At 37.6% G+C, this 27,615-nt stretch overlaps 1 protein-coding gene across 1 annotated transcript in view; it reads right to left on the minus strand.

Annotated features, from left to right (window-relative positions):
• gtf3c2 (general transcription factor IIIC, polypeptide 2, beta) overlaps nucleotides 1-27,290 on the minus strand; it is a 47,967-nt gene extending 20,677 nt beyond the window's left edge. The window contains exons 1-13 of the mRNA XM_088909540.1: nucleotides 27,116-27,290; nucleotides 25,186-25,616; nucleotides 23,739-24,102; nucleotides 19,481-19,778; nucleotides 17,931-18,028; nucleotides 17,228-17,305; nucleotides 17,048-17,146; nucleotides 16,117-16,344; nucleotides 14,975-15,086; nucleotides 14,648-14,765; nucleotides 3,502-3,533; nucleotides 1,909-2,038; nucleotides 351-495 (exon numbers count right to left, since the gene is read on the minus strand). Coding sequence (XP_088765666.1) covers nucleotides 351-495; nucleotides 1,909-2,038; nucleotides 3,502-3,533; nucleotides 14,648-14,765; nucleotides 14,975-15,086; nucleotides 16,117-16,344; nucleotides 17,048-17,146; nucleotides 17,228-17,305; nucleotides 17,931-18,028; nucleotides 19,481-19,778; nucleotides 23,739-24,102; nucleotides 25,186-25,543 — 2,060 coding nt within the window. The 5' untranslated portion in view covers nucleotides 25,544-25,616; nucleotides 27,116-27,290. The remainder of the gene's footprint in view (nucleotides 1-350; nucleotides 496-1,908; nucleotides 2,039-3,501; nucleotides 3,534-14,647; nucleotides 14,766-14,974; nucleotides 15,087-16,116; nucleotides 16,345-17,047; nucleotides 17,147-17,227; nucleotides 17,306-17,930; nucleotides 18,029-19,480; nucleotides 19,779-23,738; nucleotides 24,103-25,185; nucleotides 25,617-27,115) is intronic.
• Between the last annotated feature and the right edge of the window lie 325 nt (nucleotides 27,291-27,615).

Here is a 27,615-nt window from a genome sequence, read left to right on the forward strand (position 1 = left end):
CTGTGGTAAGGGATTCATATAAACATCACCAATGACAGCCATTTCAAAGATTGGCGTATTGCTGTCAAATGGTCATTCTTAGCACTAGCTGGGTTTTAAGGAAAGTTAAAGCCAAAGAGCGTATTTTGTAGCCTCATGACAGATCATACGTAATTAACCTACTAATTACTACCTACTACCTACTGGTAGTGATTTCAGGAAATTCAAACAAATATCGGCACCCATTTGTAAAAATAAAAACCATTAGTAGGTGAAATTTATGGTTGCTCAATAACTAAAAAGCACACCTACTTACTAGAAATTAAGAGCACTCAGCTGTATGTATGACCTGTACCAGCTACATATCTTACCTGCTGACCTTACACCAGTTGACTGCACGGACAGCATGATCATGTGCTATAAAACAGTGGTAGGGATACAGAGTGAGACGGTCATTCCCCACACGCACTCTCTGCAGCAGGGATTTAGTAGCCAGATTCCAAAAGGCCACAGAACCTTAACGTAAGAAGACAAAACGCAAGGAAAATGATCAAATCAAGAATCTGGAGTCAATACAGAATCACAAAAGCCAACAGTCTGGAGCCATATGGTAAATTTGTGTGAGAGGTTAATAAAAGTATTCTGCTGCAATAAAGGCCTTATTAAAGAAAAAAACATTTATTTTGTTAATGGTACAAACCACATTTAAATAATCTCTGAATTTAATCTTTACAAATATCAAAATGTATGCTATATTATATATACTGTCTGAATTAAGTTCCAAGTAAAATTTGATTCTATGGAAGTTTTTTTCCAAACATATTTTCAACTGATAATATGTCAAATAAGATGGCCCTAAAACTGAGCAGCTAATTCTAATAAAATACTTTTCAAAAACATTTTCTTAATAAGGCATGTTTTATGTTATATTTTTGAAAAGAGCAACTTCCTGTTTCTAATGAGGCATAGAGATTCAATCTGATGTTTAAATTTGTCATGATGGAACTGCATTTACAGCCAAAGAGTTGCAATAAATCTAACTTGAAAGTGACAGAAACCTTTCTTGCATGAGGGTCTAATACAACAACAGAAACTGTGTCAAGCTATGACATGGGTTAATTTCTTCAGTATCACAAAAACACACCTGTACATTGTAGGAGAATTTTATGAGAATCTAGCTTGTACTAAAGTTTAGAAGAAAAGACTGGAACGCCACTGCTGAAACCATAAGTGAATTTTGAACATAAATATAACATAAATGATTCTGTGGACTTCATAACTGAGTGCATGATTTCTGAATTCTGAATATGTATTTGATTGGTATAGGTGGGAGTTTTACATGTATAAATTTAAAACGAAATGTAGGTGAAATCGTAGCAATTACTTTATTAAACATTGTAGACATTAAATTACCCTTAAATGGTTTTATGTTGTACCTCCAGGTAACTGTACTACTTTCATCAAGTGATTCAAAAATGGCTCTAGAAGATCAAGTAGTACATCTTATGTTGAATATATGTCAAAACACTGCCTTACTAATTTACTCATTGTGATGGTATTGCTACCAATAATAAAAGATACCTGTGCATCATGGGGTCAAAACAAAATAACTAATCATTGAGCTCCTACTGCTGTCCTTCCCTGGAGTATACTGGAGTACAAAGCTTTTTAATCTCTTGTCTTCCGTAACGTGAGTGTAAAACTAAGACATCTTAGAGCCCTGGGAAGCTTTTGTTTACCAAAAATGCTCATTTTTACTCATAAACACTCCTTTCTACAACCACAAATGTGTGTGTTCCAGCACTTTTCTGAATTTGTAAATGATACGCTAATTGAAAATGTCTTTCTAAAATGTAAGGAATTTGTTCAGTTAATTTAGGAAGTATTCTTAACCAACAATGTTTTTTTAATTTAAAGGGAAATACATACCATCATAGAAGCCAGCCGCCAAGATATTATGGGGTTTCATTGGCAGCCAGTCGAGGCAGAAACACTGACCACAGTGTGAATTACTGCTGGCATGTATGGACCCCACCTTCAAAACAGCAGCACACTGCACCTGCAGAGACAGCAAAAAACAATGGGTTTACCTCAGTCAATTTACCTTAAAAATGTAGTTAAAATAAGTTATGAGAACTTTACAATCTTTAGAAATTATGCATAAATGTGTATGTAAAGGCTTTTTCAATTTAATTACTTTTTTATTCCAGTCTTAAAACGTATATAATTTACCCCGTTAAAATGCACATAGTTAAACTATTAGTCTATTAGATAAAGCTTGTGTATTGCATGGAACAACGAAATACATTTTTTCATGCAAATCTGACAGACTACATTTTATCTAGGAAGTTTATGTACAGTATATGTGATCCTTTCTTAGTAAAAACAAATCTAGTGCACTGCAGCTATAACAAAATTAATTGCAGCTATAAGTTTTAAATCTATTTCAACAATGTAGTTTGAATGGGTAGATTAACAAAACCATTAATTTGTGTAAAACACAACAATATAGAATACTTCTATCATAATTAAGGGCAAGACATCTCTGCAGAAATGGTCAAGTTAATAAAATGGCACACAAACAGTGACAGTATGGATACAGAGCAGTAGTGTAAACATCATGTAGATACACATAGCTTGTTTGTAGAAAGTGCAATTAGCAACCGTTTCTGGATTAAAATATTAATATTGTTAGTGCAATACGGTAAAAGTGACTAAGGATGTAGCTGACAGATCACAAGGGCTCTCTAACGAGTCTCGTTGAATGAATGCTGAATGGTGATCAGTCAGCAGTTTTGATTTCTGTGGGCAGTTCATTCTACCACTGAAGAGTGTTGAATGAGTGCAGAAGGTTCTAGAAGTGGAAGAGTGAAGAGCGGGTACAAAAAGTCTAGAAGATACTGTAAGTAAGAGGGAGCAGAGAGCAGGAAGGGATATAGGGAGAAATAAGTAACTTAATAAGTGACTGGAGACAGATGGAAACAGACTGGTAGAGACAGAGATAGGCAAGAACTATGGATTGGATGAATGCTAAAACAGGGAACCACAGGAGAGACTGAAGTAATGGTGTAGCATGAGAAACACAAATAAACGACCCAGTGAACAGCAGAGTTATGGATAAGATGGAGTACAGTAGGTGGACAATGTGGGATGGAAGACTAACCAAGAAGAAGTTTGACTAACAAATCTTTCAAAGAGTCTAAAAGATAACTTTAATCACGACTAGTGAAACAGTTCAAGGTATACATAAAGGTATAAGAGGTGCAAACAAGAGGTGTATATGTTTTCCAGCAAATATACTTAAAAAAGATAGGCAAAAAATAAACTAATTGTGTATACAACAACTTAAGAGCAGCAAGCTATTTATGTTTCCTTTAGAGTACTATACCAGTGAAATGCACTGAACTGGCAGAAAAATAAGAACCAAATGCAGCCACACTGAAAAGCCTGAAATGAAAAATAAACATGGAAACTGCACAGAAATGATGGTTGAATGTTTTCTTAATGAAATAAATGACTCACCTGGCATATCATTGGAGCCTGGCTTACAGCTCCTAAGAGAAAACAGATTGATATTAATAATTCTTTATTTACAGTTTTATTTGTTCACTATGGCACATTTTTATTTTTATCTCTAACTTCTTTGGCCGAGGCTTCGATCCCAAGTGACTTACATTTGGATCCATTTACACAGCTGGACATTTTGATGAAGCAATCAGTGTTAGTACTTTGCTCAAGGTTACAATAGCTGCGCCACACCTAGGATTTGAACCCACAACCTTAACGTTTCTGAGTTCAGAGTACCTTGGAAACAATAGAGGAAACTAAGATGCAAGGAATGATATTTCATTTTTAGGGCAACTAATAGGTATTCAACCTTTTGCATTAGTTATTCTAGTCAGATATATTAGGCCAGTACATAATGTAATTAGTAAACAGATGTCTGCACATCTGTAACAATCACTCATCTCTTGAGTTTCTATTTGCTATAGTAATCCGTACATAATTAAGGATATAATATTGCATATAAGAACAGCTACTGCATATCCTGCTAAGAGCTTCTACAGTACATAGTTCTGCAGGAAGCTGCAATAGTGCACTACTTACTCTTTCACCCTCCTGACGTACTCTCTGCAGTGATCTGGTCGATAACGGTATTACAACGCATGTCCACTACCTCAATACACATAGGAGACAGCCTGAAATGTAAACCCATCCGATGGGCTGACTAAGCCCTTTCTGACTGACAGCCCCTGGGGACAAGGTGTCAGGTACTAGGCTGAAATTCATAGCTTCAGACACTAACAACTGCGTAGTGATGCATCTTTTTTGTCATTTCAATTATAGATCCTTGTCTGATGGAAACGAGCTAGTAAATTATCTCCATTGAGCAAGGAAAAGCGGGGTTTTTACACATACACATGCACTCTCATACACACAAAATAGGCTATTTATAATTATCTGAGCAAGACAGACTGGGACCAGGATAGAGAGGGTGGAGGTGCTGCTATGTTGCTTAACTCTTTGGTAGCCAGAACAGGGAGATTAAAGACTCTAGAGCACTGTACTACGAGAAGTAATATATTTAATTGATTAAGTACTGACAGAATGGATAATTACCGAAGATTTTCTTTGATTCTAAGGATTTCTTGCTTGACCTTTTAAAATTTGAACAAAAGTCACATTTTGTAGCCAACATAAAAGGTGACTTCAACATTTTTTTTCAATTACACAACCTACTAATATTAGCAGTTTTACCAGTTATTCTGATTCAAGCACATTAGAGCTACTTTGCATATTAATATCCACTATCTATGTTAGAGTGACTGCTTTGTGAACTAATCTGATGATGATCCATACATCCACTGTCTAACCACTTCATCCAATTCAGGGTCATGCAGGAGCTAGAGCCTATCCCCGCACAAGACAGTGGGCACAAGGAAAGGTACACCCTGGAAGGGATGCCAGTCCATCGCAGGGCAGATAAAGACACACACCAGGGCCAATTTTTCCAGAAGCCAATTAACCTACTATTGCATCTACAGACTTTGGGAGGAAACAAAACACCTGGGGGAGGGCCATGTGAACACAGAAAGAACACAGAAACCCCTCACAGACAGCATCCTAGGTCTGAAATTGAACCCAGGGCTCCACTGCTCTATGGCAGCAATGCTAACCACTGTGCCACCATGCCGTGATGATTCTTAAAATAAAGACTTGTTTGAACAAATGAATAAATGATGGAGAGGATCTGCAGGAGTCCTTCATGTTATCATTCTTGCATGTGGGTCCAAGACTCAACATGCGTTTCCAAACGTTTTACAAACAAACCAGTTTCAACTTTCCCTATATCTTCAGTGTTGTTTTCCCTGTATCTCTCTGTTGTCTTATGCCCTCTCTTTGCAAGGACATTTTTCAAGGAGTTAGGCCACCATTGTCACCCAGTCTTGCATACGTTTGATGGGTGGAGGGGGCTACACTTCAGTGATCAGCTCCCTCTGGGAATTAGTCCAACATATTTTAATCGCTGTGTAGAACTGTGAACCGTAACTGACATCTTTGATTGCAGTGTATTAAAATCACAGCCATACTATGTGTGTGTGGGGTATATGGTAAAGCCTTCATAAAGATGTGAAAAACAACAAGCTAGATGACTGCAAAGCAAGCAGTACATCTCTAAAGAGGATAAAAATATAATTTGAAAAAATGATAAAAAGCAGAGCTCATTGACAAATTGGCATGAACCAGGATGGTGCTTTTTAAAAGGTTGAAATCAAGCTATATCTGGGAAAATCAACTGTGTAATGTACATGAATAAGAGGCAGTGGAATGAATTAATTTGCCATGATGATCATCTTTGTCCAGGATAAAAGAAATGCAGTTGCAAAGAAGCTCAACTTAAATTAGAGAAAAGATTTATGAAATATAGTAAGTTCAAGAAGTTCACATGTGGTGGGAATAAAACTTTTCGTAAAACGTTTGCTTCTTTATACACATTTCAAACTTCAGAATGTTAAATTTAATGTGTTTATAGATAAGAGAATTAAAGCAGAAAAAAAACAACACTGTTACAATCAAATCACAAAAGGAATATGAAATACACAAGATTACAAAATATAACCTAACATAAGAACAGTTACCCACTGTCACATTGATTGCTAAGCTCCTTTTTAACATTAACTTTAGAATATTATTTATTCAAACAAGTGTAAAATTATATTTTGTAAGAAAAAAATTCTCATTCTAACCAAATCTTGCCATGTTGTGGCTCTTTTGTTATAAACAGTTACTAAAAAAACAATACCAGGAAGGCTAAATGGTTCCCTGAAAATACACACAAGCAGTAAACTGAAAATAAATTAAAATCCCATGAGAGAAAACTGCATGGTAATTTGAAAATAAAGATCCTTAACATTAATTAACCTCTCTGAATCCTTCTTATCTCACACAACAAACACAGCTTTCTAATAACACTGCAACAGTACCTGACAGTGAATTACGGGGTATTTAAAGACCAGAATCCTGAAGAATGGGGATAAAGTATTTCAATTCGGTTTCAACAAGGACAGTGTAATGGCATTTTCCAACAACCGAAGGCCGCCGTCTTCTTTATTGTCTGATGAAAAGCTTCACTGAAAATAATCATACTGCAGGATTCCCTATGTGTTATTGTAACCACAACAATATGTCACACTTTTGTTTTCTTCTTTGCCAGTTATTGATTTCCAGTAAGTCAGTATGAGAAAAGAATAACTACTTTCATTTAAGGCTGATCCTAATGGGGTCATACAATTATATACATTTTCTGGAATTATAAAGCACAATGCTATTTAACAATCTTCCGCCCATGTACTGACAACCTTAACGACGTGCCAGAGGACACAGATCGAGAGTAAGGGCAAAACCATTAAGAGTCATGGGAGCTGGACAGCTGAGGATCTAAGGTCAACGGCTCGGTGAAGGACCAGCAAGTGAGACAGCTATGGACGTGTGGCAAACCTTCTAAACACATTACATTTTAGGCTATTTTCTTCCATCCTTCCATGTTCTAAATGTTTTCTCCAGTACTGTGGGAGAGCCAGAGCCTGTCCTGGCAAAGCAATGGGCACAAGGCAGGATACACCCTGGATAGGAACACACAGAGACACAAACCGCACACACTCACATCAGGGCCAATATTTCCTAGAAGCCAAATAACCTACCAGTATGCCTCTGGACTGTGGGAGGAAAACACGAACGCAGGGACAACATGCCAACTCCAGACAGATGACACCCCACTGTGCCACTCTGGCCTATTTTTTTTTGTATCCAAAAATTGCACCAAGTGAACTAAAGTATGAGATATCTTTTTCAAACACTTGGTTAAGAAAGTAAAAAGACATTACAGGAATACATAGAGCTACAACTAGAAATCCAAATACAAAATCAGTATTCAATCACAAGACTTGGACAATTATCTAATGGATAAGCTCCTGAACTTTACATTTTGAACCCAAGGCAAGCACTAAGCTAGTACTGAGCTAGAGAACAGTAATGGCGTACTTGTGTTGCAAACATTATGATTCCAATAACATTTTTTAAACTTACTCATTTAAAAATGCAAATGTCTTCAACCTGACAAACATTTGGCAATTTGAAAATTTGAGTTTTTTAAATAAATGTCTGGATATTAACCTAGAGAAAACTCATGAGCAGTTTGAGGTTTAAAATTGAGAGTGGTTAAAGTGAAAAAATAATCATTATTTTCAAATTTCCCTTTAACAGGCTTTACGGAGACGTGTCACTTATAATGGACATAAACCAATTAAAATGTGTTAAATGATCTAATGCCTTTACAACAGGGTCTCTAACACTGGTCCTAGAGAACCCTAGTTGTTAATCTTACAGATCATCTTAAGTGACCTGATTTTTATAGATAAATACTTCTAATTATTGATCAAAGGGATTTCTTGTTCTTTCAAATGTTCTACCTTTTTTCCCACGGACTTCCCAAATGATGTAAATTGTTAAATCAGATGTTTACATAACCACAGTTAAATTGTATCAGTTCTTCAGAATGTCATGGTTTAATGGTTAACTATAACTATATATAGGGCTCACCCCCTGATTTACGATAAGGCTCTTGTTTTCTACAATGCAGGGTTTAGAATGTCATGATTACCTCAGATGTCAGACGTGTTCTCAAAATTTCTTCAGAAAAGACATTCAGTGCCTTCTCCTGCACTCACATACCCCTTAAGGAAAAGGTCATAATGTATGGCAATGTATCTGCACGTTTTTAAAAATGGATTAATAAAATAGTTTTATTTTAATGATGAATAGAAAGTGTGATTTGAGAAAACATTTTCAGTTTTGGTTTGCAAAACACAAAGCATGTTAATTAGAGCCATAGTAAACCATCGTGATTAATGATTATTGTAACAACAAAATATTCATCGAGCATGTGAATGCAAAAAACAAGAACGTCCTGCAGCATTGACACCATTCCATTTCACATTTAGTTACAGATGAAATTATTAAATGAGAAACATGACAAACTCAATAATTACTTGTCACAGCATTAAAGCAAGGAGTGTGTAGCACCAACGTGTGACTCCAATTTGTAAGTAAGGAATTGCAATGGAGTATCATTTATATCTCTGCTCCCCTACTGAACAAGTGATATCTTGATGGTAACAACTTACATACAAAAACATAATTAGTTCACCACAGAAAGGTGTGACTTTAGTGAAAAAACTCATAAGAAACACATAATCATCCTTTTACGGGAAAGCAATCTATGATTTACAAATCAGTAATGGCAATTTTTGAGAGGCATGTACAAAACCTGCACTGCCACCTTTCTATAGAAAGCCATACTAATAATAGATATTTCGTATTCTGAAAAATAAAAATCTCTAAAGTGAAGACAATCAACTCAAGGATAAGATTTTTATTCCTTCCTCCAACAATAATGAATTTCCAGTCTCCCCAGGAACGCACACATGAGAAATAATGTCTGTTTAGGATCAGTGACTGCAGTGAACACAGAACATGAAACACATCAATCACTGTAACAATAGTTGCATAATACTGGAGACGAACAAAAAGTAAAGGGCAAATTTACTGTTGGCTGCTTGCAGATAATAGAATCTAGGGCACGCTGCATATGTGCCATCTAGGCTCAAAAGTCAGGGCAGAAATTAGAGAACCCATCTCAAAAATCTGTTGGGTGCCACTTGCAAACCAACATAATGGTGGCTGGAAATCATGCTTTGAACACCCCTTCCACCCCTGAGGGGATGAAGCAGTAGTTTTGGACAGCATGGGTAAATGAAACATTGACTTCACAGTACTACTGGGATTTCACACTACAGTGGGGTTAAGTGACATTACTGCAGATTGATATACTAAACTGTGACTGAACATTACTGCAAAAACCCACTTTGGAGTTTACCAGCCAACAAACCCATATGAAACACAATTTTCACTTGATGAGTATTTTTTCTGCCATTGTGAAGCATTTCCCATTAAAACGGCTGGTGACAGAGGTGTCAAATGTGAAGGACAGAGCAAAGATCATCCATACAATTAATATACAATATATGTAAAAATTAAATATATATTACAATACTTTCTCTGACTTAATATCCCTCCACAATTGTGGTTTTGGTTAATTGGTACTTTTGGTTATAAAATATCCTACACCTGAGAAGCACACACTGTCAAAAACAATTCAAAGCAATTCAATTCTGGTGAGTCTTCTAAAAATATAATGAGACAACTCAATATCCGAATATTATGGTAACAGTAAATTGCTAACCACTACCCTGATAAAAAAGAAAAACAAAAGTAATGTGCAAATCATGAATGCAATGTCAAATCCAAAAATCACTTTTAATATCATTAGAACTAGAAGACCACTGTTTGAAAATCTCCAGGGAACATCTTTATGTTCATGATGTATTACTATTGCTATCTTTGTCTAAAGCTATTTGTAATGCATAAACACAGCCATCTCATGAAACTGACATTAATTTAAATTCCTTGTACTTAGAAAGTGTTTATGAAACAACCGCAACTACTTTATGAGGAACGTAAAAGAATGGCATGAAGTATAAAGCACAAGGAATATAATTATCATACTTATTTGTCCTGGTCCGAAAGAAGTGTTTTTACCCCTTTTAGGTGGTATAAGCTTTACCAAATTACCATGTGTACTAATAGAATTGGTTTTTACATGTTCCAGTCTGGGTGATGTCACAGACTCTTGGTTAATCCAAACCTTAATAACAGAGGCAAGGCAGTGTGAATGGTTGGCAGCTCCTGTATCATAGGGCACCATTATTCTTCCCATCAGACTGTCATTGAACCTCAGAAGTAGCTGAATAAAAACCTTACAGCTAACGTAAATCAGGCTAGAGAGTGGGTGAACAGTGAACCCAGCCGTTAGATGGAATTCAACATTGAAAACAATCAAATCAGATGCTGACTCACAGTGAACGGATAATAAAAATGCTTACAATATACAGCATAGCTGTAAAGTCTGCATAACTATGGAACAAAATATTGGAGGAACAGAAAGCAAGATCTCCCAAACTTTGGAACATAACATAGGTGTACAGGGAGACACAGATCCCAAAGTAAACCAGTTGTAGCCAAACCATTCAAACCATTAAGGTGAGCAGCAGCATTCTAAATCACATTCTGAAATCTAAAAGGAAGCCAGTCCAAGGAACCTAAACAACAGAGATATGCTTATACTGTGCTTTGGAAAAGTATTCAGACCCTGTTGCTGGATAACAAATGATACACATCTTTTTACAATCAGTATTTTTATTGCAAATTTACATGCTCAACCAGAACACTTCTTAAAGACAAAATTAACTTTTTGTCAGCAGATACCTAAAAAAAGTCAAAAACTGCAGGGATGTTGCTTGCATGAGTATTCAGACCCCATGCAAACATGGGCACATTAATATTTGGTAGAGCCACCTCTGGCCACAATACCAAGTTCAATTTTTTGGGGTAGGTATTGTACCAGTTTTGCACACTGGCTAAGAGTGATCTTCGCCCAGTCCTTTTAACAGATTTGCTCTGGCTTATTCAAGTTTCTTGGACAGAGCTTGTGGACTCCAATTTTCAAATCATGCCACAGATTCTCGATGGGGTTGAGGTCGAGACTTTGACTAGGCCACTCAAGGACATTCACCTTTATATTCTTGAGCATTCCGATGTTGCTTTGGCCCTGTGCTTGAGATCTTTTACCTCTGGATATTTATAGCAGACTGAAACAAGTTCCCTTGCAGTATTTTCCTTTACTTTGCTCCATCCATTTTTCCTTCTATTCTAACATGATACCCAGTCCCTGCTATGGAGAAGCACCCCCACATCATGATGCTGCCTCCACCATACTTCACAGTAGGGATAGTGTTTTTGAGGCATAGGCAGTGTTACATATAGTGCTTTGAATTTTGGCCAGGATGCCCTATCTTGGTCCAACCGGACCACAAAACCTTTTCCTAAAGCACTCTCATGTTGTCTGGCAAATTCAGGATGGGTTTTGAAATGGTTCTTTGTGGGCAACTGCTTCTTTCTTGGTACTTTTGACTTTCTTTAAGATATTTGCTGGCAAATAAGTAATTTTGTTTTGAAAAGTCTCTGCAATAAAAATACTGGCTGCAATAAGATGTTTAAGTGTAACTTATGATACAGCAGCATTTGAAAAAATGTAAAGGGTCTGAATACTATTGTAAGTCACTGTATGTATTAGTTAAGTTTCTAACAGCTGGGTCAACATACCATGCCAACTCAACCTGAAAAGGGAGTTTTGTAATCCAACCATCTCAGATGCCGCCAGAATATTTTACCAAGAGGTGGGTTTGAAAATATTTATTATAAAAGAATAACTAGAATTTCTTAACTCAGTAGGCACCAAAACCCCCCGATTCTGACAGGTACAGAGTTGAAAAGGAGAGTCAATCAGCCTTAGCTTTGGGGTTGTCAGAGATAAGATGTAACATGAATGTAGTTAACATCAGCATAGATATGAAAACTAATGTGATATCTATAAGGAACCTGACCCAAAAGTAACATACAGATTCCAAAAGGAATAGGACTAAGAAGAGAGCCCTGTGAGACACCAGATGCCAAAACCAAACCATGACAAAGCAGTTCCACAACAGCCTCTTTAGTCTATTCAGAAAAATGGTAGTATGATGAATAAAAGTTAATTTATAGAACCAGGAAGACATGAACCAGCAAGAAGGAAAACAGAACAAAAAATCTCCACATAGTCTTTTCAGTGCTATGCTTCAATATAAACCCCAAATGAAATTGTTTAAACAGCTTAACAGCAAATCAATTATTTTGTTAACTGAATGACAACAGCCTATTCTAGAACCTTTGCCAAAATGTTAAAAAAATTTGATCTCTGCCAATAATTACTAGGCAGGATGGAGTCTACATTCTTCTTTTTTAATAGAAGCAAATCTAAGAGCTGAGGGAACAGTTCATGATATCTGTGACAACGGGAGAGAAAATTGGACAATTCTACCAAAGTGAGAAAGTGGGAATAGGGTCCAAAGAACATGCAGTAGGTTTCATTTTAGAAACTATTTCAGGTATCATATGAGGCGAGACTGCATAAGACTCTGCAGAGTAGAATGCACTAAACCTGAAAGTACATAACCGCTTGAAAGTGAGGTTATAAGATACAATCTGACTTCTGATGTTATCAGTTTAAAAGTGACACATCTCAGAAAATCTATTTTACTTGTCTGCAGACTCTTCAAGGATGGTGTTTGTAAAGGGATTTGCCATTGAACAGCAGGGAAAAAAAGGTTTTAGGGTTACCCTATGCTTGTTCTATAAACCTAAACATCCTAGTTGTAAACAGTGCATTACTAAAGGTACTTTATCCATATACAATATATACATACATAGTAGACACATATATGAAAAAAACATTCATACTGTGATACAATGGAACTTGCTTTTACCACAATGAAAATGCAAATACAGATTTAGTCTTGACTGCATAAAAGAATGCGTGAAAAATGGGCCTGGAGTTTACTTTGACTAATTTTCTATACTAGACTGATAGACCTTCTCCATTCATTAAGTGAAGTTTTGCTTGCTACACTACAATATGTACCACTGTGGTAGCTCACATGGGTTTTTTTAAATGTACATGAGACTTTTACATGAGCCATAAAGCATTGTTCTCAAACGTTTGTGGGAGTGTGGAACAAATTATCCAGTCATATTGCTGAAGGCAAAACCTGGCTTCTTTCCAGGAACCGCTGGGTGAGATTACTGACTCTGTGCTCTGATCCCAAGCTTCTCTCCCTGCCTGTGTGTCTCATGGAGAGCAAGCTGGGGTATGTGAAAAGACAAATTCCTAATAGAAGAAATTGTATATGGCCAATAAAGTGATCTTATCTTATCACATTTCTCTAAAGTCATTATATTCTCATCTACATCTGTACTATTACAATGTCAACAATATTTCATTGTGCTTACACATAAGATAGCAAATGACACTGCCAATAACAATTATGAGAGCAAATGTTTTAGGTATATTTATAACTGATTAGACACAATTTGTTACAGGTGAAAAGTATGTTGCTCACAATTTCCACTGGTATACTGTAATTTTAATCTGTTTTCTTGAAATCAGAAAAGGAAGATCAAAGGCTGTAGATGTCCAGCTTTTCCACCTCCTAGATTAGTTATTCAGTATGAGGCCACTCCATTACATCTCAGTCAGAAAAGGGAGGTTTTGTCACCCATTTTCCTTTGACAGAAAAATTCCCCTGAAGGAAATTTGTATTATTAAAAATTGCCTAGCATTCCTGAATGCAGTGGGCCCCCCAAACCCCAAGTTAATTTCTGTTGCCTGATTTTAAAACAGCAAAACAACAGCTCTGGTTGAGTTGCTATGATGCTTCCATAAGTTATTAAAGAAGATCAACATATCTTAGGGGGAAACACTTGAGATGTATATACATGGATAAAACTCAAGGCCATTGAGAATGCTAGTTAAAGAGACAACTGATTTGTTACTAAAAGCAGTGTAAAATTTATTGGCTATGTAAAATAAAAAACCCAATAAAATTCATTCCCTATGCCACAGTACTGGTCTTTACCTTATGTCATGTTTGCATGGTTTTCAATAATTTTACAATAAATTTTGCCTTACACAATACAATCAAATATGAGAGTGTTATTTATTACTATACGAAGTTAATTTATTCTCAATACCTATGTATATTCAGAGTGTTAATTATGTCATATTACTGGTGTGTTTAAATGACAGTAATTATCTGTTATGTTTGTGAAAAATTCTTCATATGTACTGGTCTTCTGAACAAAATTACTTTGAGATCATACTGTAGTTACTGTGCAACAGAAATGTATGCATTTTTATGCTGCACTGTTTTATACTTTATTTTAAATGTGTCTGCACCCAAAAATGGATACTACATCTTTGAAATTATATACTATTCTTAGTTTTTTCCCCAACAGTACAGACTGTACAGATATATTCTGTATCAGTCATACAGCAGTATGTTTTGTAGTAACATTCTTGCACATGTGGTAATTTACTGGTTCTATGTATATGTTAACCTGACAGGCTTAAAACAAGTTGGAACAGCACTCATTGTAAAGTTTGTAAGCATCCTACCTTTACACTGAGTTCTTTTGTAGTTAACTAAGGCTTCTGTGTGTGGTAGACTGAACACGGCTATTGTTCCATTTGAAAAAGCTGCAGCCAGCAGCCCAAGCCTTGGCATTTGAGGAACCTGCAGAATTTAATAAAACAAATGAAAAATTGTTATTTTTAAATTGAAAACACTGTTCCTTACGTTAATCAACACAGGATTAGTGTAATGAACATTTCCATGAGAAAAAGGACTGTTCTCTCGTCATCCTTTTCCTGCTGTGCAACTGGGGTTTAGCTACTTGAATACTATTTTCTACTTATGTGTTCCAAAATATGTATATTTCATACCTTTCTGATACTTGACGGTAGCTCCCATGTTCCACTTGGGCACCACTTCATGTCCCAAATACAGCCATAGTCCAAAGCGATCCCATATGCAAAGGAGGGTTTAGTTGAGGGGCTAAAAAAAATTAAAAAGTAAGAACACTACAAAGGTTGTGACACATAACACCAGTTAAATATAAGAACACCAGAACATTAGAAAGGCTACAAACAAGACGGGGCAACTTAACCCATCTTACTCTTTTGGTAGTTAGTAAGCCAGGGTAATGACTTTGTCAACATGACTGGGTACCTTCTTCCAGGCAAGGAACAAAAGAAACATGTTTACTGTACCTGGGGTTTCAAATATGTGTACACATGAATATATTTCCAAGCATCATTAAACTACTAACAGCTTTGTGCTGTTGTGAACCACTGAACCACTTACAGCTTTGTGTCTTTTTAGTACATCAGACATTAAACAATTCAAACTCCAGCTCTGAGGCAACTTATGAACACATTTCTAACTGTAAAGAGCAAGAAAACTATGTACCACATGATGGGGTACATCCATAAAACAGATACAGCATGACAATTAGAGTGCATATAGATACAGCAAATATCTACTAAATGAAAGTGGAGGGACAATTAAGTACTTACACTCAGAGAACGATTAAACAAATCTTAAAATGTACATAGAAGTGCTGCATGAATTACATGCAAGGTGTACAACATCAGTTGCAGAATCTACCTGTCTTTCACAATCACTTTAAAAACAAATAATATAAGGTGGGCAGCAGTTAACAGAAAGAGAAGGCAAAAGACATGGTATCCTTCTGTACAGCAAAACTGGCATTAAACTCCAAAAACAAAAAGAAATTGTACAGTATTTAAAAATTAGGTACAGTGCCTTACAAAAGCTTTCATTCTTTTTTGTTCCGTTTTGTTGAGTTACACATAAGGTATATTCATATATATTATGTACCTTGATTGGCCAGTCAGCAGAAACAGACATTTAACATTGGATTAAATTATTGGACTGGGTGTTATTTTGAAAGGCACGATATCTGTTAGTACCATTCATTAGATCTTTATATACATATATGATAGTGGGTTACTGCCTCACAGAAAATCGGCTTTCGAATCTTAGTGGTGTCTACAACACAAACCAGGTGTCATGCTGCAGGTCACCCACTTCCCAGATCTGCAGTAGTGCTGGCTCAGCGTGGGTTTCCACTATACGGTGTCTTTCATCCATATCCCTGTTGCAAAATATGGCAGCATACTGGCTGGCAGCCGCCCCTTCTGGGCAAGGACACCACTCCATAGACCACACAGGACCTCCCACAAAGAACATCGAGTCCCAGCGCTCAAGGTGGGAGGACAAGGAATCAAACCTAGAGCAGGAACGCAGAACAAAAATGATGTCAGAACCATTTTTATCCTTCTCCTCAAGAATACAATAAACAAGGCTTCCTGCTGTGTCTAAGCACTTAAACAGAGTGGCCTCTGGCTTGTTACTGCTAGAAAAAGTTCTGATATAATGATTACTGTACTGTAAACATTTGTTAAAGATAACAGGTCTGCTGTTCTTATTGGGTAAGTTTATTTGGAAAAAATGGCTTGCAATTTAACAAAAAAAGGTGGATTTTCCTAATGAAGAAGAAGCTGAAGGTATTTTCCAGCTACAGTCACAGATCAGTTAGAGAACTGAAGAGATGATTCAGCAACTAATTAAGAGAAAGCTGTATAAGCCCAAAGTAGAATTTAGCCAGGAAGACACAGTTAACACCTATATGCGTGAAATCCCACAAGCCAGTAGTTAGGACCTTGAGTTGAATGTTGAATCTTACAGTGGATGGCACAGCTGACAATACTGTGTCCCAAAACTGGACATTTTGGAAACTCAGGTCCAGAGGGAAGAGTTGGTGTTGGTAGTACCTACTGTACCACCAACACCAACCAGCAACTTGGTTTTCCTCTGAGGTCTCCCATACAAGTACTGATCAGGCCCTGTCTTGCTCAGCTTCTGTAACATGACTATATCAGATATAAAGTGGTTAAACTGATCTCAGAAATGCTAAAAATGGGATATCCCACCTTCTTATTGTATGGAGGCCTGGGTCTTCTTTATAACCCTCTCGGTTTATCCTAAAGGGCACAGATTGTTCTTCTTTTGGTAAGTACTTCTCTGCATCCCTGGATAAAAACAGCATTTTTACCTCTTTATGTTGTCTCAAATTTCTGTCAATATGTAAACACATGTAGGTGTGTGTTTACCTTGAGGACAAAAAGTTCCAATCCTTCACAGAAGGAATCCATTCAGGAAAAACCCATGAAGAATGGTGCTCTTCACGGCTGTAAAACAAACAGATTGCCTTACGCCTTGACAAATGGAGACAAGTGAAAGAGCTTACAACACAAAGTGGTGCTGCAAGCATTAGTCAAAACTGACCTCAGCGTATTTATGAATAGGGCTTCTATTTTGCATTTGTTTTTGACATATCTTTCTGTCCTTCGAGCTAAAATCGAGTCCTTAAGGTGAATGCATTTACACTTAACTAAGCTGAAAAATAAATTGTTTTTACCAAGCAGTTAAAATTAAATTACTCTTTGGCTAATGGATTACAAATGAAAACATGGAATTCTGGACAAGCTGCTTTTAAGATGATAATTAAAATCAATACAGGCACACGCTAATAGGGGATGGGGCTGATGAGCATAGGTAGGCTATGAAATAAATGAAAGTTATAAAACATTGTACTCATAGATAAAACCAGCACAAATGTAATGCAAGTTGTACTGGTAAGACATAAATTCATAAAGACAGGCACTGGGAAGAGTATACAAATATGGATTATCAGTCATTACAGACTCTTGCATTGCATTTTGTAAATATACCTTTTGTTTGTCAATAAAATCAATAAAATTGTATGACAGATTTTTACATTGCTTTAGCAAAGGTTTTCTTAGTGATACTCACAATTCCTTGGTCAGGTGGGTACAAATCCATACAGGGCCCATGATATTATTAGGTAAACCATTTGCAGCCATTCCAACAAACTTTGATCTAGCATGGGGCTACAAGTAAAAAAAAAAAGAAAAATGAATAAAATAATAACATTTTTATTGATTAAAATACATAAAAAGTTATGTTGTTTGTTTCCATTAACTGTTCCATTGCTTGCAAAAGTTTGTTTTACTTTTGGGAAATGAGAACATTCTGGTTAACACTGCGACACTGGGGACCTGGGTTCAATTCCTGGGCTGCTATCTACATGGAGTTTATACATCCTCCCTGTGTTCACAGGTTTCCTCCCGCAGGGCAAAGACATACTGGTAGGTTAATTGGCTTCTATAAAAAAACTGGCCCTGGTGTCAATGTGTGTGTGTGTGCCTTATGATGGACTGGCATACTGTCCAGGGTGTATCCTGCCTTGTGCCCGTTACCTGCTCGACTATGCTCTGGCTCCCCTGTGACCCAGTACTGGATAAAGCAGTTTAGAAAATGGACAGATGAAGTCTAAGCAGTTTAAGTGGTTTTAATGTACTGTATTTCTTTTGTAAATTTTTTTACACCGTAATGTTGTAAGACAGCGATGTTATCACCTTTGAGCCTGCCCTTGTCAGATCTCAGAAGCTAACCAAGGCTGAGCCTGGTAACTAAGAACTGGGATGGGGAACCTCCAAGTAAATTCAGGCTACTGCTGAAAGTGATGCTGGCAGACCAGTAGTTATCCTGGCCTACCTAAATGTTTTCTTCACTTCTCTGCCTGACAATCTGCTAGAGAGACTGTTAGTGCATGTAGACTATGGTACGTCACACAGAGGGATGTTGCACGTCAGTAGTGGATTAATGAATCCTCTACTATATATAAAGCACTTTAGGATTAAAACTGCTTTGAAAAAGCAATAATTATAATTCTTACTATTTAATTAGCCAAAATGGAATATTATCCATTCATCCATTTTATAGCTACTTCTTCCAATTCAGGATTACAGGAGAGCCAGAGCCTATCCTAGCAAGCAATGGACACAAGGTAGTGTACACCCTGGATGCCAGTCAATTGCAGGACACACACAGACACAGACAAGCACACACTCACCCCAGGGGCAATTTTACAGAAGCCAATTAACCTACCAGTATGTCTTTGGTAACTGTAGCGCCCAGAGGAACCCATGCAAGCACATAGAGAACATACAAACTCCCCACACACAGCTCCTGCGGGATTGAACCCAGACCCCCAATGCTGCGAAGCTGCAATGTTAATAACTGTGCCACAGGAATATTTATACTTTTAAGGTCTGTTTTAAAACAAAGCACAGAGGGCTACTTTAAAGTCACTATAAGTATTCTAATCCTTACAGCAAGAAAATATGTAGAGCACAATCTCTCTTTTAGCATTTAACTAAGTGCTTAGTAGAAATTGTCATAGTCAACAACTGCTTTTATCAAATGACTCCTTCATTTGAGGTCTGTATCGAATTTGATGCAGTATGATTAAGAATCACCACCACATTTGCTCTACTTACAGTAGAGGGTGTGCTGCATGCTTTGTTCCTCAGGTCCTGCACATCAGCATCGGAATCGCTACAAGAGGCAACTGCGTCCTCAGAATCTGTCTCTTCGGCAGCTTCTGAAAGGACAAAGTCAGCATCCTTGCTCACGTCGTCGGAACTGTCATCTTCCAATTTTTTCCTCTTCCTCCCTTTTCCCGATTTCCGGGTCTGCTCAGAGCCCGGCTCGGTCTTGGCTGTGGCTCGCCCTGGTGCTGAGGAATGAGGGGTGGCACCCATCTCTTCAGCCAGGTTGTGGAGGTACAACAAAGCACTGCAATGCAATTTGGCTTCATTAGACAAAGGCCTGCCTTCACACTTAATAGACATCCATCTTTAACTGGCGCACTCCATCAAGAAAAGACTAACAGCATAATTGACTCCCAATGTCTTAAGACGAGGCGGTACAGTGATGTAGTGCTTAGCATTGCAGCCTTGCTATCTGCATTATAGTTCTCCCTATGTTCCCTTGGGTTTCCTCCCACAGTCCAAAGACATATTTATAGGTTCATAGACTTCTGGGAAAACTAGCCCTAGGTGTGTGTGTGTGTGTGTGTGTGTGTGTGTGTGTGTGTGTGTGTGTGTGTGTGTGTGTGTGTGTTGTGTTTGTGTTTGTGTTTGTCTGTCTATCCTGTAATGGACTGCGGTTCAGTCCAGAGTGTACCATGCCTTGGTCTTCTGGCTTGCCGAGATAGACTCCTGCTCCCCTGCAGAACTGAATTGGAAGATGTAGTTAGAAAACGCATGAATGGATGGACCTGGTTCCTAGAAAAATGGCACAACTTTTTTTCCCCCCAAAATTAACTGTTAAATGGTCTGCCTTTAAAATGGATGCCCAACTAACACATTTTTATCTGATATCCATTCTGTGTACTCCTCATTAGCTGAGAATACTCCTACTCTGGGCGGCACTCTTACAAAATGCAGGCTAAGACCTAGATGGCAGGCAGTGCAGATTTAAGTCTGTGGTGTGGCATTCAAATGTCAAGAGGTCTCTTAAGTGAACAACTAGTCCACCACAGTGTTGGATGTTAGTTAAACTATCTAGGATGTTCAATTTTCTTCCCAGCTGAGCTGCCTGTGCCTTTCTGTGTTCCTGCAAACTCAGAATATCATGTGCTGTACCTGTCCACATTCAATATTAACTGTTCTTTTGGGCTGACTTTAACTATAGGTGCCCCTCTGGGCTGTGTGCTTAGCCCCCTGCTGTTTTCCTTGTTTGCCCACGATTGTGTGGCCAGACACAGCTCCAACTCCATCTACAAATATGCTGATGACACTACCATCATTGGCCAAATCACCGGTAATGATGAGACAGCCTACAGGGATGAGGTCAGGTACCCGGTGGAGTGGTGCCTTGACAATAATCTCTCCCTTAGCGTCAGCAAAACCAAAGAGCTGGTTATCGATTATAGAATACAGGGTGGGGACCACACCCCTATTCACATCAATGGGGTGGCTGTAGAGTTGGTTAGCAGCTTCAAGTTCCTGGGTTCCTTCATTACTAATGATTTTACGTGGTCCCAGCATGTAATTGGAGCTACAAAGAAGGCACAACAGCGTTTTTACTTCCTCAAACAGCTGAAAAAAAATGGTCTATTTTCAACTATCCTTACTACATTTTACAGGTGCGCTATTAAGAGTGTGCTCACGTGTGGTATTACAGTGTGGTTTGTGGTTTAGCAGCGGCTCGCTGTCTGACCGGAAGGCGAGCCAAGTCCATTATTGGAGTACAGCTCCCCTCTATTGTGGACAATTTTACAACACGCTGTCTCAAGAAGGCTGGAAGTATTGCTAAGGATACCAATCATCCTGGTTTCTCTCTGTTATAGGAGCGTTAGGGCATGATTCCAGATTCAGATGCAGTTTCTTCCTACAAACTGTCAGATTACTGAACGCTACCCCTACCACTAACTCACATTGATGTTTTTTCTCTTCTCATACTGCTTGTCTGACTTTTTTTTAGGTTGTATGTTATTTAATTTGTTGTTGCTGCTGCTGTTCTGTGTTTAGGGTTTTGGCCATTCCTTAATGTCTTTTTATCAGAGAATACATGCAAATAAGCATTTCATTGCCCTTCTGCAGATGACAAATAAACTAAACTGAACTGCGCTGTAGGCCCATAGTGTTAAAAAAAAAAGACAGATTACATCAAACTGCACATTCAGGGAATAGGAGTTTAATTTACTCCTCCCACAAGGAAATGAGAGTTAAAGCTTAATTTGAAAATGGAAACCAATATTTGGCATTTTAATTTCAAAAGTAAAACAACAGGCTGACGTCTAGTTGCTGAGATTAAATCACTGTAGTTTCTTCTTTCCCCAAATACTTGAACTAATAACTAATAATATTAGATGAACAGTTGGCAGACAAAAGTACCTATACCTTTAATTTACATACAGACAATTAATAAGCATTTGGTAATACTTCCATTTTTATCAATAATTTGGCTTTGAAGCTTACCAATTCACCCTAACATGCAGTAGTTTGTGATTTGGAAGGCAACTGGTTACACTAGAGCTAATTTACAATTGTTATTTCAAAGATGTGTACACTTAACCAACCCCTTTTTCTAGGTTTTCATTTGTAATTATTTGTAAGAATATTTGAGTATCCTCAATAAAATTAAACTAGCTGATTTTTGAGGGTGGCTTTTCAAAATGTCAGAAGACAATTAAACAAGAGCTGTAAACAGGCCTCATTATGAGGGTGTGGAAACGAGAGCTATATACAGTACTCATATAACCTACATCTTGAAGGTTTTGCCACATGAGGAAGAATAATATGCCCCTCCCTGTATGTGTGGAAAGAGAAAAGATGAATTTTGGTAATATTCAAAACAAAACAGTTCCCAAAAAAATGCAGATGAAATATGCTATAGGCAATATTGTTTTCTTTGCACTGAACACTTGCTAGAAATTGGCTTGTGTTAGATAACAGTTTGACTGTTTTGGTCAACAAAGCCAACAATGGCTTATTTATAAAGAAAACATAAAGCAAGAAAAAAGATAAAGACCCCCTAATTTTGGCATGTACTAAGCCTTTTGTTGGTACGTATCCGGTAACCATAAGAATCATAACAAAAACACAAAAGTGCAGCGCTTTAAGTTTATAAGTATCTCAGTGATAAAAGGTGCAGCTTTTCTCCTATTCAGAAAATAGGGATGGCTGGAAAAGCAGTAATTACACTTTAGAGAGAGAAGTCACTTAAAAATAAATTTGGAAAATCAGAGGCCTTGTTTATGTCACAGGAAAAATTGTGGGTCAATGGTGCCATCTAGTGGCTTTTTGAGCTTTCCTACAAACTCTTAAATCTTTCTGAATAGTCCACACAGATGGCACTCCAGGCTGTAATCAAAACCTAGACCAAAGAGCAGCAGCACCAATGATGCTAACTAGCAGACATTCAGCTGTTTTTAATGGTAAGGTAAGAAATAAGTATACACACCCTGTATAATGTGTGCACAATGTAATATCCATCCATTTTCTTACACTTTGTCAAAATTAGGGTTGTGAGAGAGCTGGACCATAACTCAACAAGCAATGGCCACTAGACAGGGTACACCCTGGACAGCACACCAGTTCATCACAGGGCACATAGACAGACACACCCACACACCCAACAGGGACAATTTTCCCCAGGAGCTAATTAATCTACCAGTATGTTTTTGCACTGTGGAAAGAAACTGAAACAACCCAGAGAAAACGCATGCAAAAACACAGAGGACATATAGTACTCCAGGGCAAGGACTGAACTCAGAGCCCCAGCACTGCAAGGCTACAAAGCTAACCACTGCGCCAACCAACATGGTAGTACCTGTATCCCAACTAGCAGGAGAATGTAAAGTTAACAAAGACGATACAAATTTGTAATTTTAAGGATTAATCAACAAAACTTCTTACAGACTAAGGGTTGTGAGAAACGTTATAAGGGTTAATTCTGGATTGAAGAAGCACAGCTCTGGAAGCTAGCGGTGAAAAAGCAGCTACCACTTCGTTTTGATGTCATGAGCTACTGGCCACGCCGAAAATGGTTTAAATTGTCATTTTCATGAGTAAGGTTTCCCGGCAATAAAAAAAAAGCACAAAACGACAGGCTACTGAAACCGTCAAAATGAAAACATGGCAACTGGGAGAGACTTGTGGTCCTGTAAGTCCCTCGAATATATACAACAGAATTCAGAAAAAAACAAATTAGGAGCATGGCTGTAATAGTGCACTGAAGTCATCTTACGCCTTGGCAGCTCTCCTCTTCGGTCTGCCTCCAGAGGTTGTTTCCTCCTCCTGTATGAGAGTCTTTTCTGCATTCTTCTTGTCCACTGGCTCAGGGGTCCCTGTTAGCCCCTTTTCAAGTTTGGCAGCCAACAATTCAGCTTTAGACTTTCTGCCTCTCTTCTTGTACACCTTGGGCGGTGGTGTCTGGGTCTGGTCCGCCATTTCACTTTCATCTGGCCCTGGGTCTGAGGGCTGGGGTTCTGTTTGCAGCTTCTTGGGAGTGGGGTTTTTTCGGGATCGCCCTAATTTATTTCGCTGGCGGGGAGCAGGCAACATGTTTTCGGACACACTAGGAAGAGTCTGAGGGGTCTCCTCCAGCTGGCCTGTAAGGAGACAGACAAGACCTTCACGTTAGGGGACGCTTTATGTAGCATAGAAAAAGAAGGTTACTTCTGACTAATAAGGACCTATTAAGAAAATAAGAGATCTTTAAACAATATAAAAAGTAAAAAAAAGACTTGTAGTCCTCCCCATTACTATCTTTGTTTAGGTATTTTGACAGGAAACTTACAAAAAGAAAAATGTTAAAAACTGATGTCTATCACACTGATTTATCACTGTAGTGTGTGACACTCTTCAGATGGATGACAAAAAATGCAAAACTGTTATTTACTGGTCAACTGCTAACACATACAAAGCCAGTCATGGTTACAATATGAAACACAATTAAACAAAAGAGAAGCTCACCAAATTTCAAAGATTTCCGAAAACAGAGATAGACATCCAACTTTAATTTAAAGAATTAAGAGATTTTATGCATGAAAGGAATGCTTACAGGACAGACATGCATGCACTGCAGTCACTGTTTTAATAGCTTAATTGTTGACATGTTTTTGAAACCTTGTGACTATATGAAATAAAGTTGGCAAATCTGTAATTCTGTGATGAAACCACTGTGTGCTGAAATTTAGCAAGTGGTACTTAAAGCTTCTGGCTATTAAACTGAGTTAAAATGGGTAAGTGCTTATTTCTGCAACTTGATCAGACTAGAGAGCTGTTATTCTTTATACACTGCAGCTTGAATTAATTCATATCTTTATATAATTTGCTAGGATTAAGGAGAGTTCAATACACCTAAAATACAGATGTGTATGACTGCAAGAAAAATGTAAAATATTGAATAAACAACATCACATAAAGAATACATGAATGACTGACATTCTTGTATACACTGTGTTAATACTTATGTCTGTCATTGTGACCTTTTACATACTCGAGACACCAAGACTACAAACAGTGATGCAGTTTCAGACCATTCTGACATTGGCTCTTGTCCTAAGATTCCAGCTGTATTCACAAACAAATCAATTACAATACACAAATGACTTAAATCCTGATTTTTTTACATATAATGATTCAATTACACTTTTAGGTACAAATTAAGGACAAATACCATCAATACTTACTGGGACCTTCTTCAGTGTTTTGGTGTTGTGCAGAGCATCCTAAAGCAAGATCCATTACTGAACCATTAGCTGTGTCTTCATGAGACTGAGCACTGGTTTCAGTACCATTTTCTTTCAGCAGCTGATTTACAGTTGTGACTTTCTTTAACATCCTTTCCTTCTTTTTGGACTTTGCCCCTGGATTCACATGCTCTTCTGGGGCTGAGTTATCTCTTTTTGTCTCTAAGGGTCTGTTGTTCTGATCAGGGCCCTCAGCACTGGCCTGTTCTGTGTGCTCTGTAGTAGCCAAGCCCTGTACTTTGGGATCTGAAGGCACACCCATGTCTTCTCCACTGCACTCCTGGACAGAAGCTGCCATTAATGTCCCTGGGGTCTCTTGACAGCCAAGTTTAGTAGCGTTTCAGCAGGGGAAATGTACTATAGCTTAATATCTGGGGGAAAAAAATAATTGTTTAAAGGATTATTTCAATGTCCAAATCAGAATCAGCACTTTAGCATGTCTATCATCAATCTAAAAACTTTGGTTCAACAATCTTTTAAAACTCATTCATCCTGGAATTAAAGAGGTTAGTTTACAAGAAAACATTTTAAGGGTTAACTGACTTGGAAGCAAGAACCGAAAGATGGTTCTTTTTGTACTGTAACTTGACTATAAAAAATGACTTGGTTGTGAAATGAACTTTCTCACATTTTTTCAGTTGAAGGTGCACCAGAACAGTTAGCAAACTTTGGAAGAACCATATAGGTTACGTGGATTCAGGTAATGATTTTCCTGACATCTTTGATCCCAGAGATTTTAACCCAGGAACTAACTTAGTTTCATTCATGAGGTCTGGATGGTTTATATGTACATTTCATAACTTAAACGTGTTTAAAATTTCGAAATAAGGTGCTCAGCTAAAAACTCCAGCAGCACTTTTTTAATTAACATTATTTCGAGTACAGAAGCGTTGTCTTTACAATGTCAAAAATCACCTTTCAGACATTTTGTAAAAGCAAAGGATTGAAAGATTACGTTTGGGTTTTTTTAATTAAACGAGGTCATTAGTTGGTTTTATCTAATTGTTTTCTTCTATAAACAAGTTCTAATTCATTCTAAGTATGTCTATAATAAAGTGTGTATTCTGTACTTCTTTTAGGAACCCACACCTCGAAGGCTGAAAAGGCAATAACGTGGTATCCTAAACATAAGACAGTAACAGTTGAAAAAAAAGTCAGAAAACAACCAAACATGCATCTCGACTTTTGACTTGCCGTGTAAATAACATGTGGTGCACCTACAGTAACATTTTGGATATCTAACTTAAATATTTTAAGTACTGCTAAATGGTCATTTTGCTCATACCGGTGTGCAGTACCACAACGTAGACCTACATACGCAAAGTCCTCCTAAGCGAAGTGCAGAAGATCACAAGATTACAATGTAATAATATCCACTTAAAAGTTAAACATCGTTTAGTTTTATTCCAGACACACAAACGTGTTTAAATATATATTTATGTGATTGCAAATGTCCCCCATAATGTCCTTAAATAACAGCATTTTTTTCCTTCCTATGCAAGCAGTTTCCTGTAGGGTCAGTAAATCGGGAACTCGATGGCCAACTAGGAATCACTCCTTTATTGTTAAAAAAATAAGTCAAACTGGTAACCGACTCTACTATCTTTACTCTTTTAAAGGAAATATAGCTAGCCAGTGTACCCCGACTAACACAACACTAGTAAAGAACGGACATGAAGCCCTGGAACACAAACGATCACGGAAGAAAACGAGCTCTTTCTCTCCTAAATGTTGGATAGCTCAGTGTTTTAACAGCACCCTGCTATGTTGAAAACGGTATGAGGAAAAATCCAGGAGACACGTTTCGAAACTCCATGTTTAAACAAAACCTTCCACACGGCACAGCGCCATTAACAAAAACGAAAAATACCTCCACTTCCTAATGGCTTCCACCCGAGATTAAAATGAATCTTGCGGGAAAAATACATGCTTCAAGAAGGTCCCTTAGGAAATTTGGAAAACATACAAAAAAAATAGTTCTCACGGCGATTTTAACCTAATATATCATACGCTCACTATAACATCCTCCATGTTTGTTTAGAATTACTCAGCCCAGGCCTGTTGAATCTGACCCGGTTCTCTGCTGCCCCCTTGAGCCACAGGGTAGACAAAGACCTAGCGCTTGTTTGTAATACACCACCTCGCCGCAGGTAGGGCCTAGTGAGGACTGCTGGTCAAGAGCGATACAAAAGGCGGTGAATTCAAAAATGTTGCGCAAACCTATATAATTTTTTCCTGAACAGAATTTCATTCTTCAGCTTTTGAAAACAATCGCGTGATTTATTAAGGAAATTGATTAAAAAAAACATATGTTCTGAACCTTAACGTTGTATACAATATAACGTTCTACCGTGAAATAAGATTTTTAGA

This window comes from Atractosteus spatula, chromosome 2 (assembly GCF_055471065.1).
Source record: "Atractosteus spatula isolate fAtrSpa1 chromosome 2, fAtrSpa1.hap1, whole genome shotgun sequence".
NCBI classification, from domain to species: domain Eukaryota; kingdom Metazoa; phylum Chordata; class Actinopteri; order Semionotiformes; family Lepisosteidae; genus Atractosteus; species Atractosteus spatula.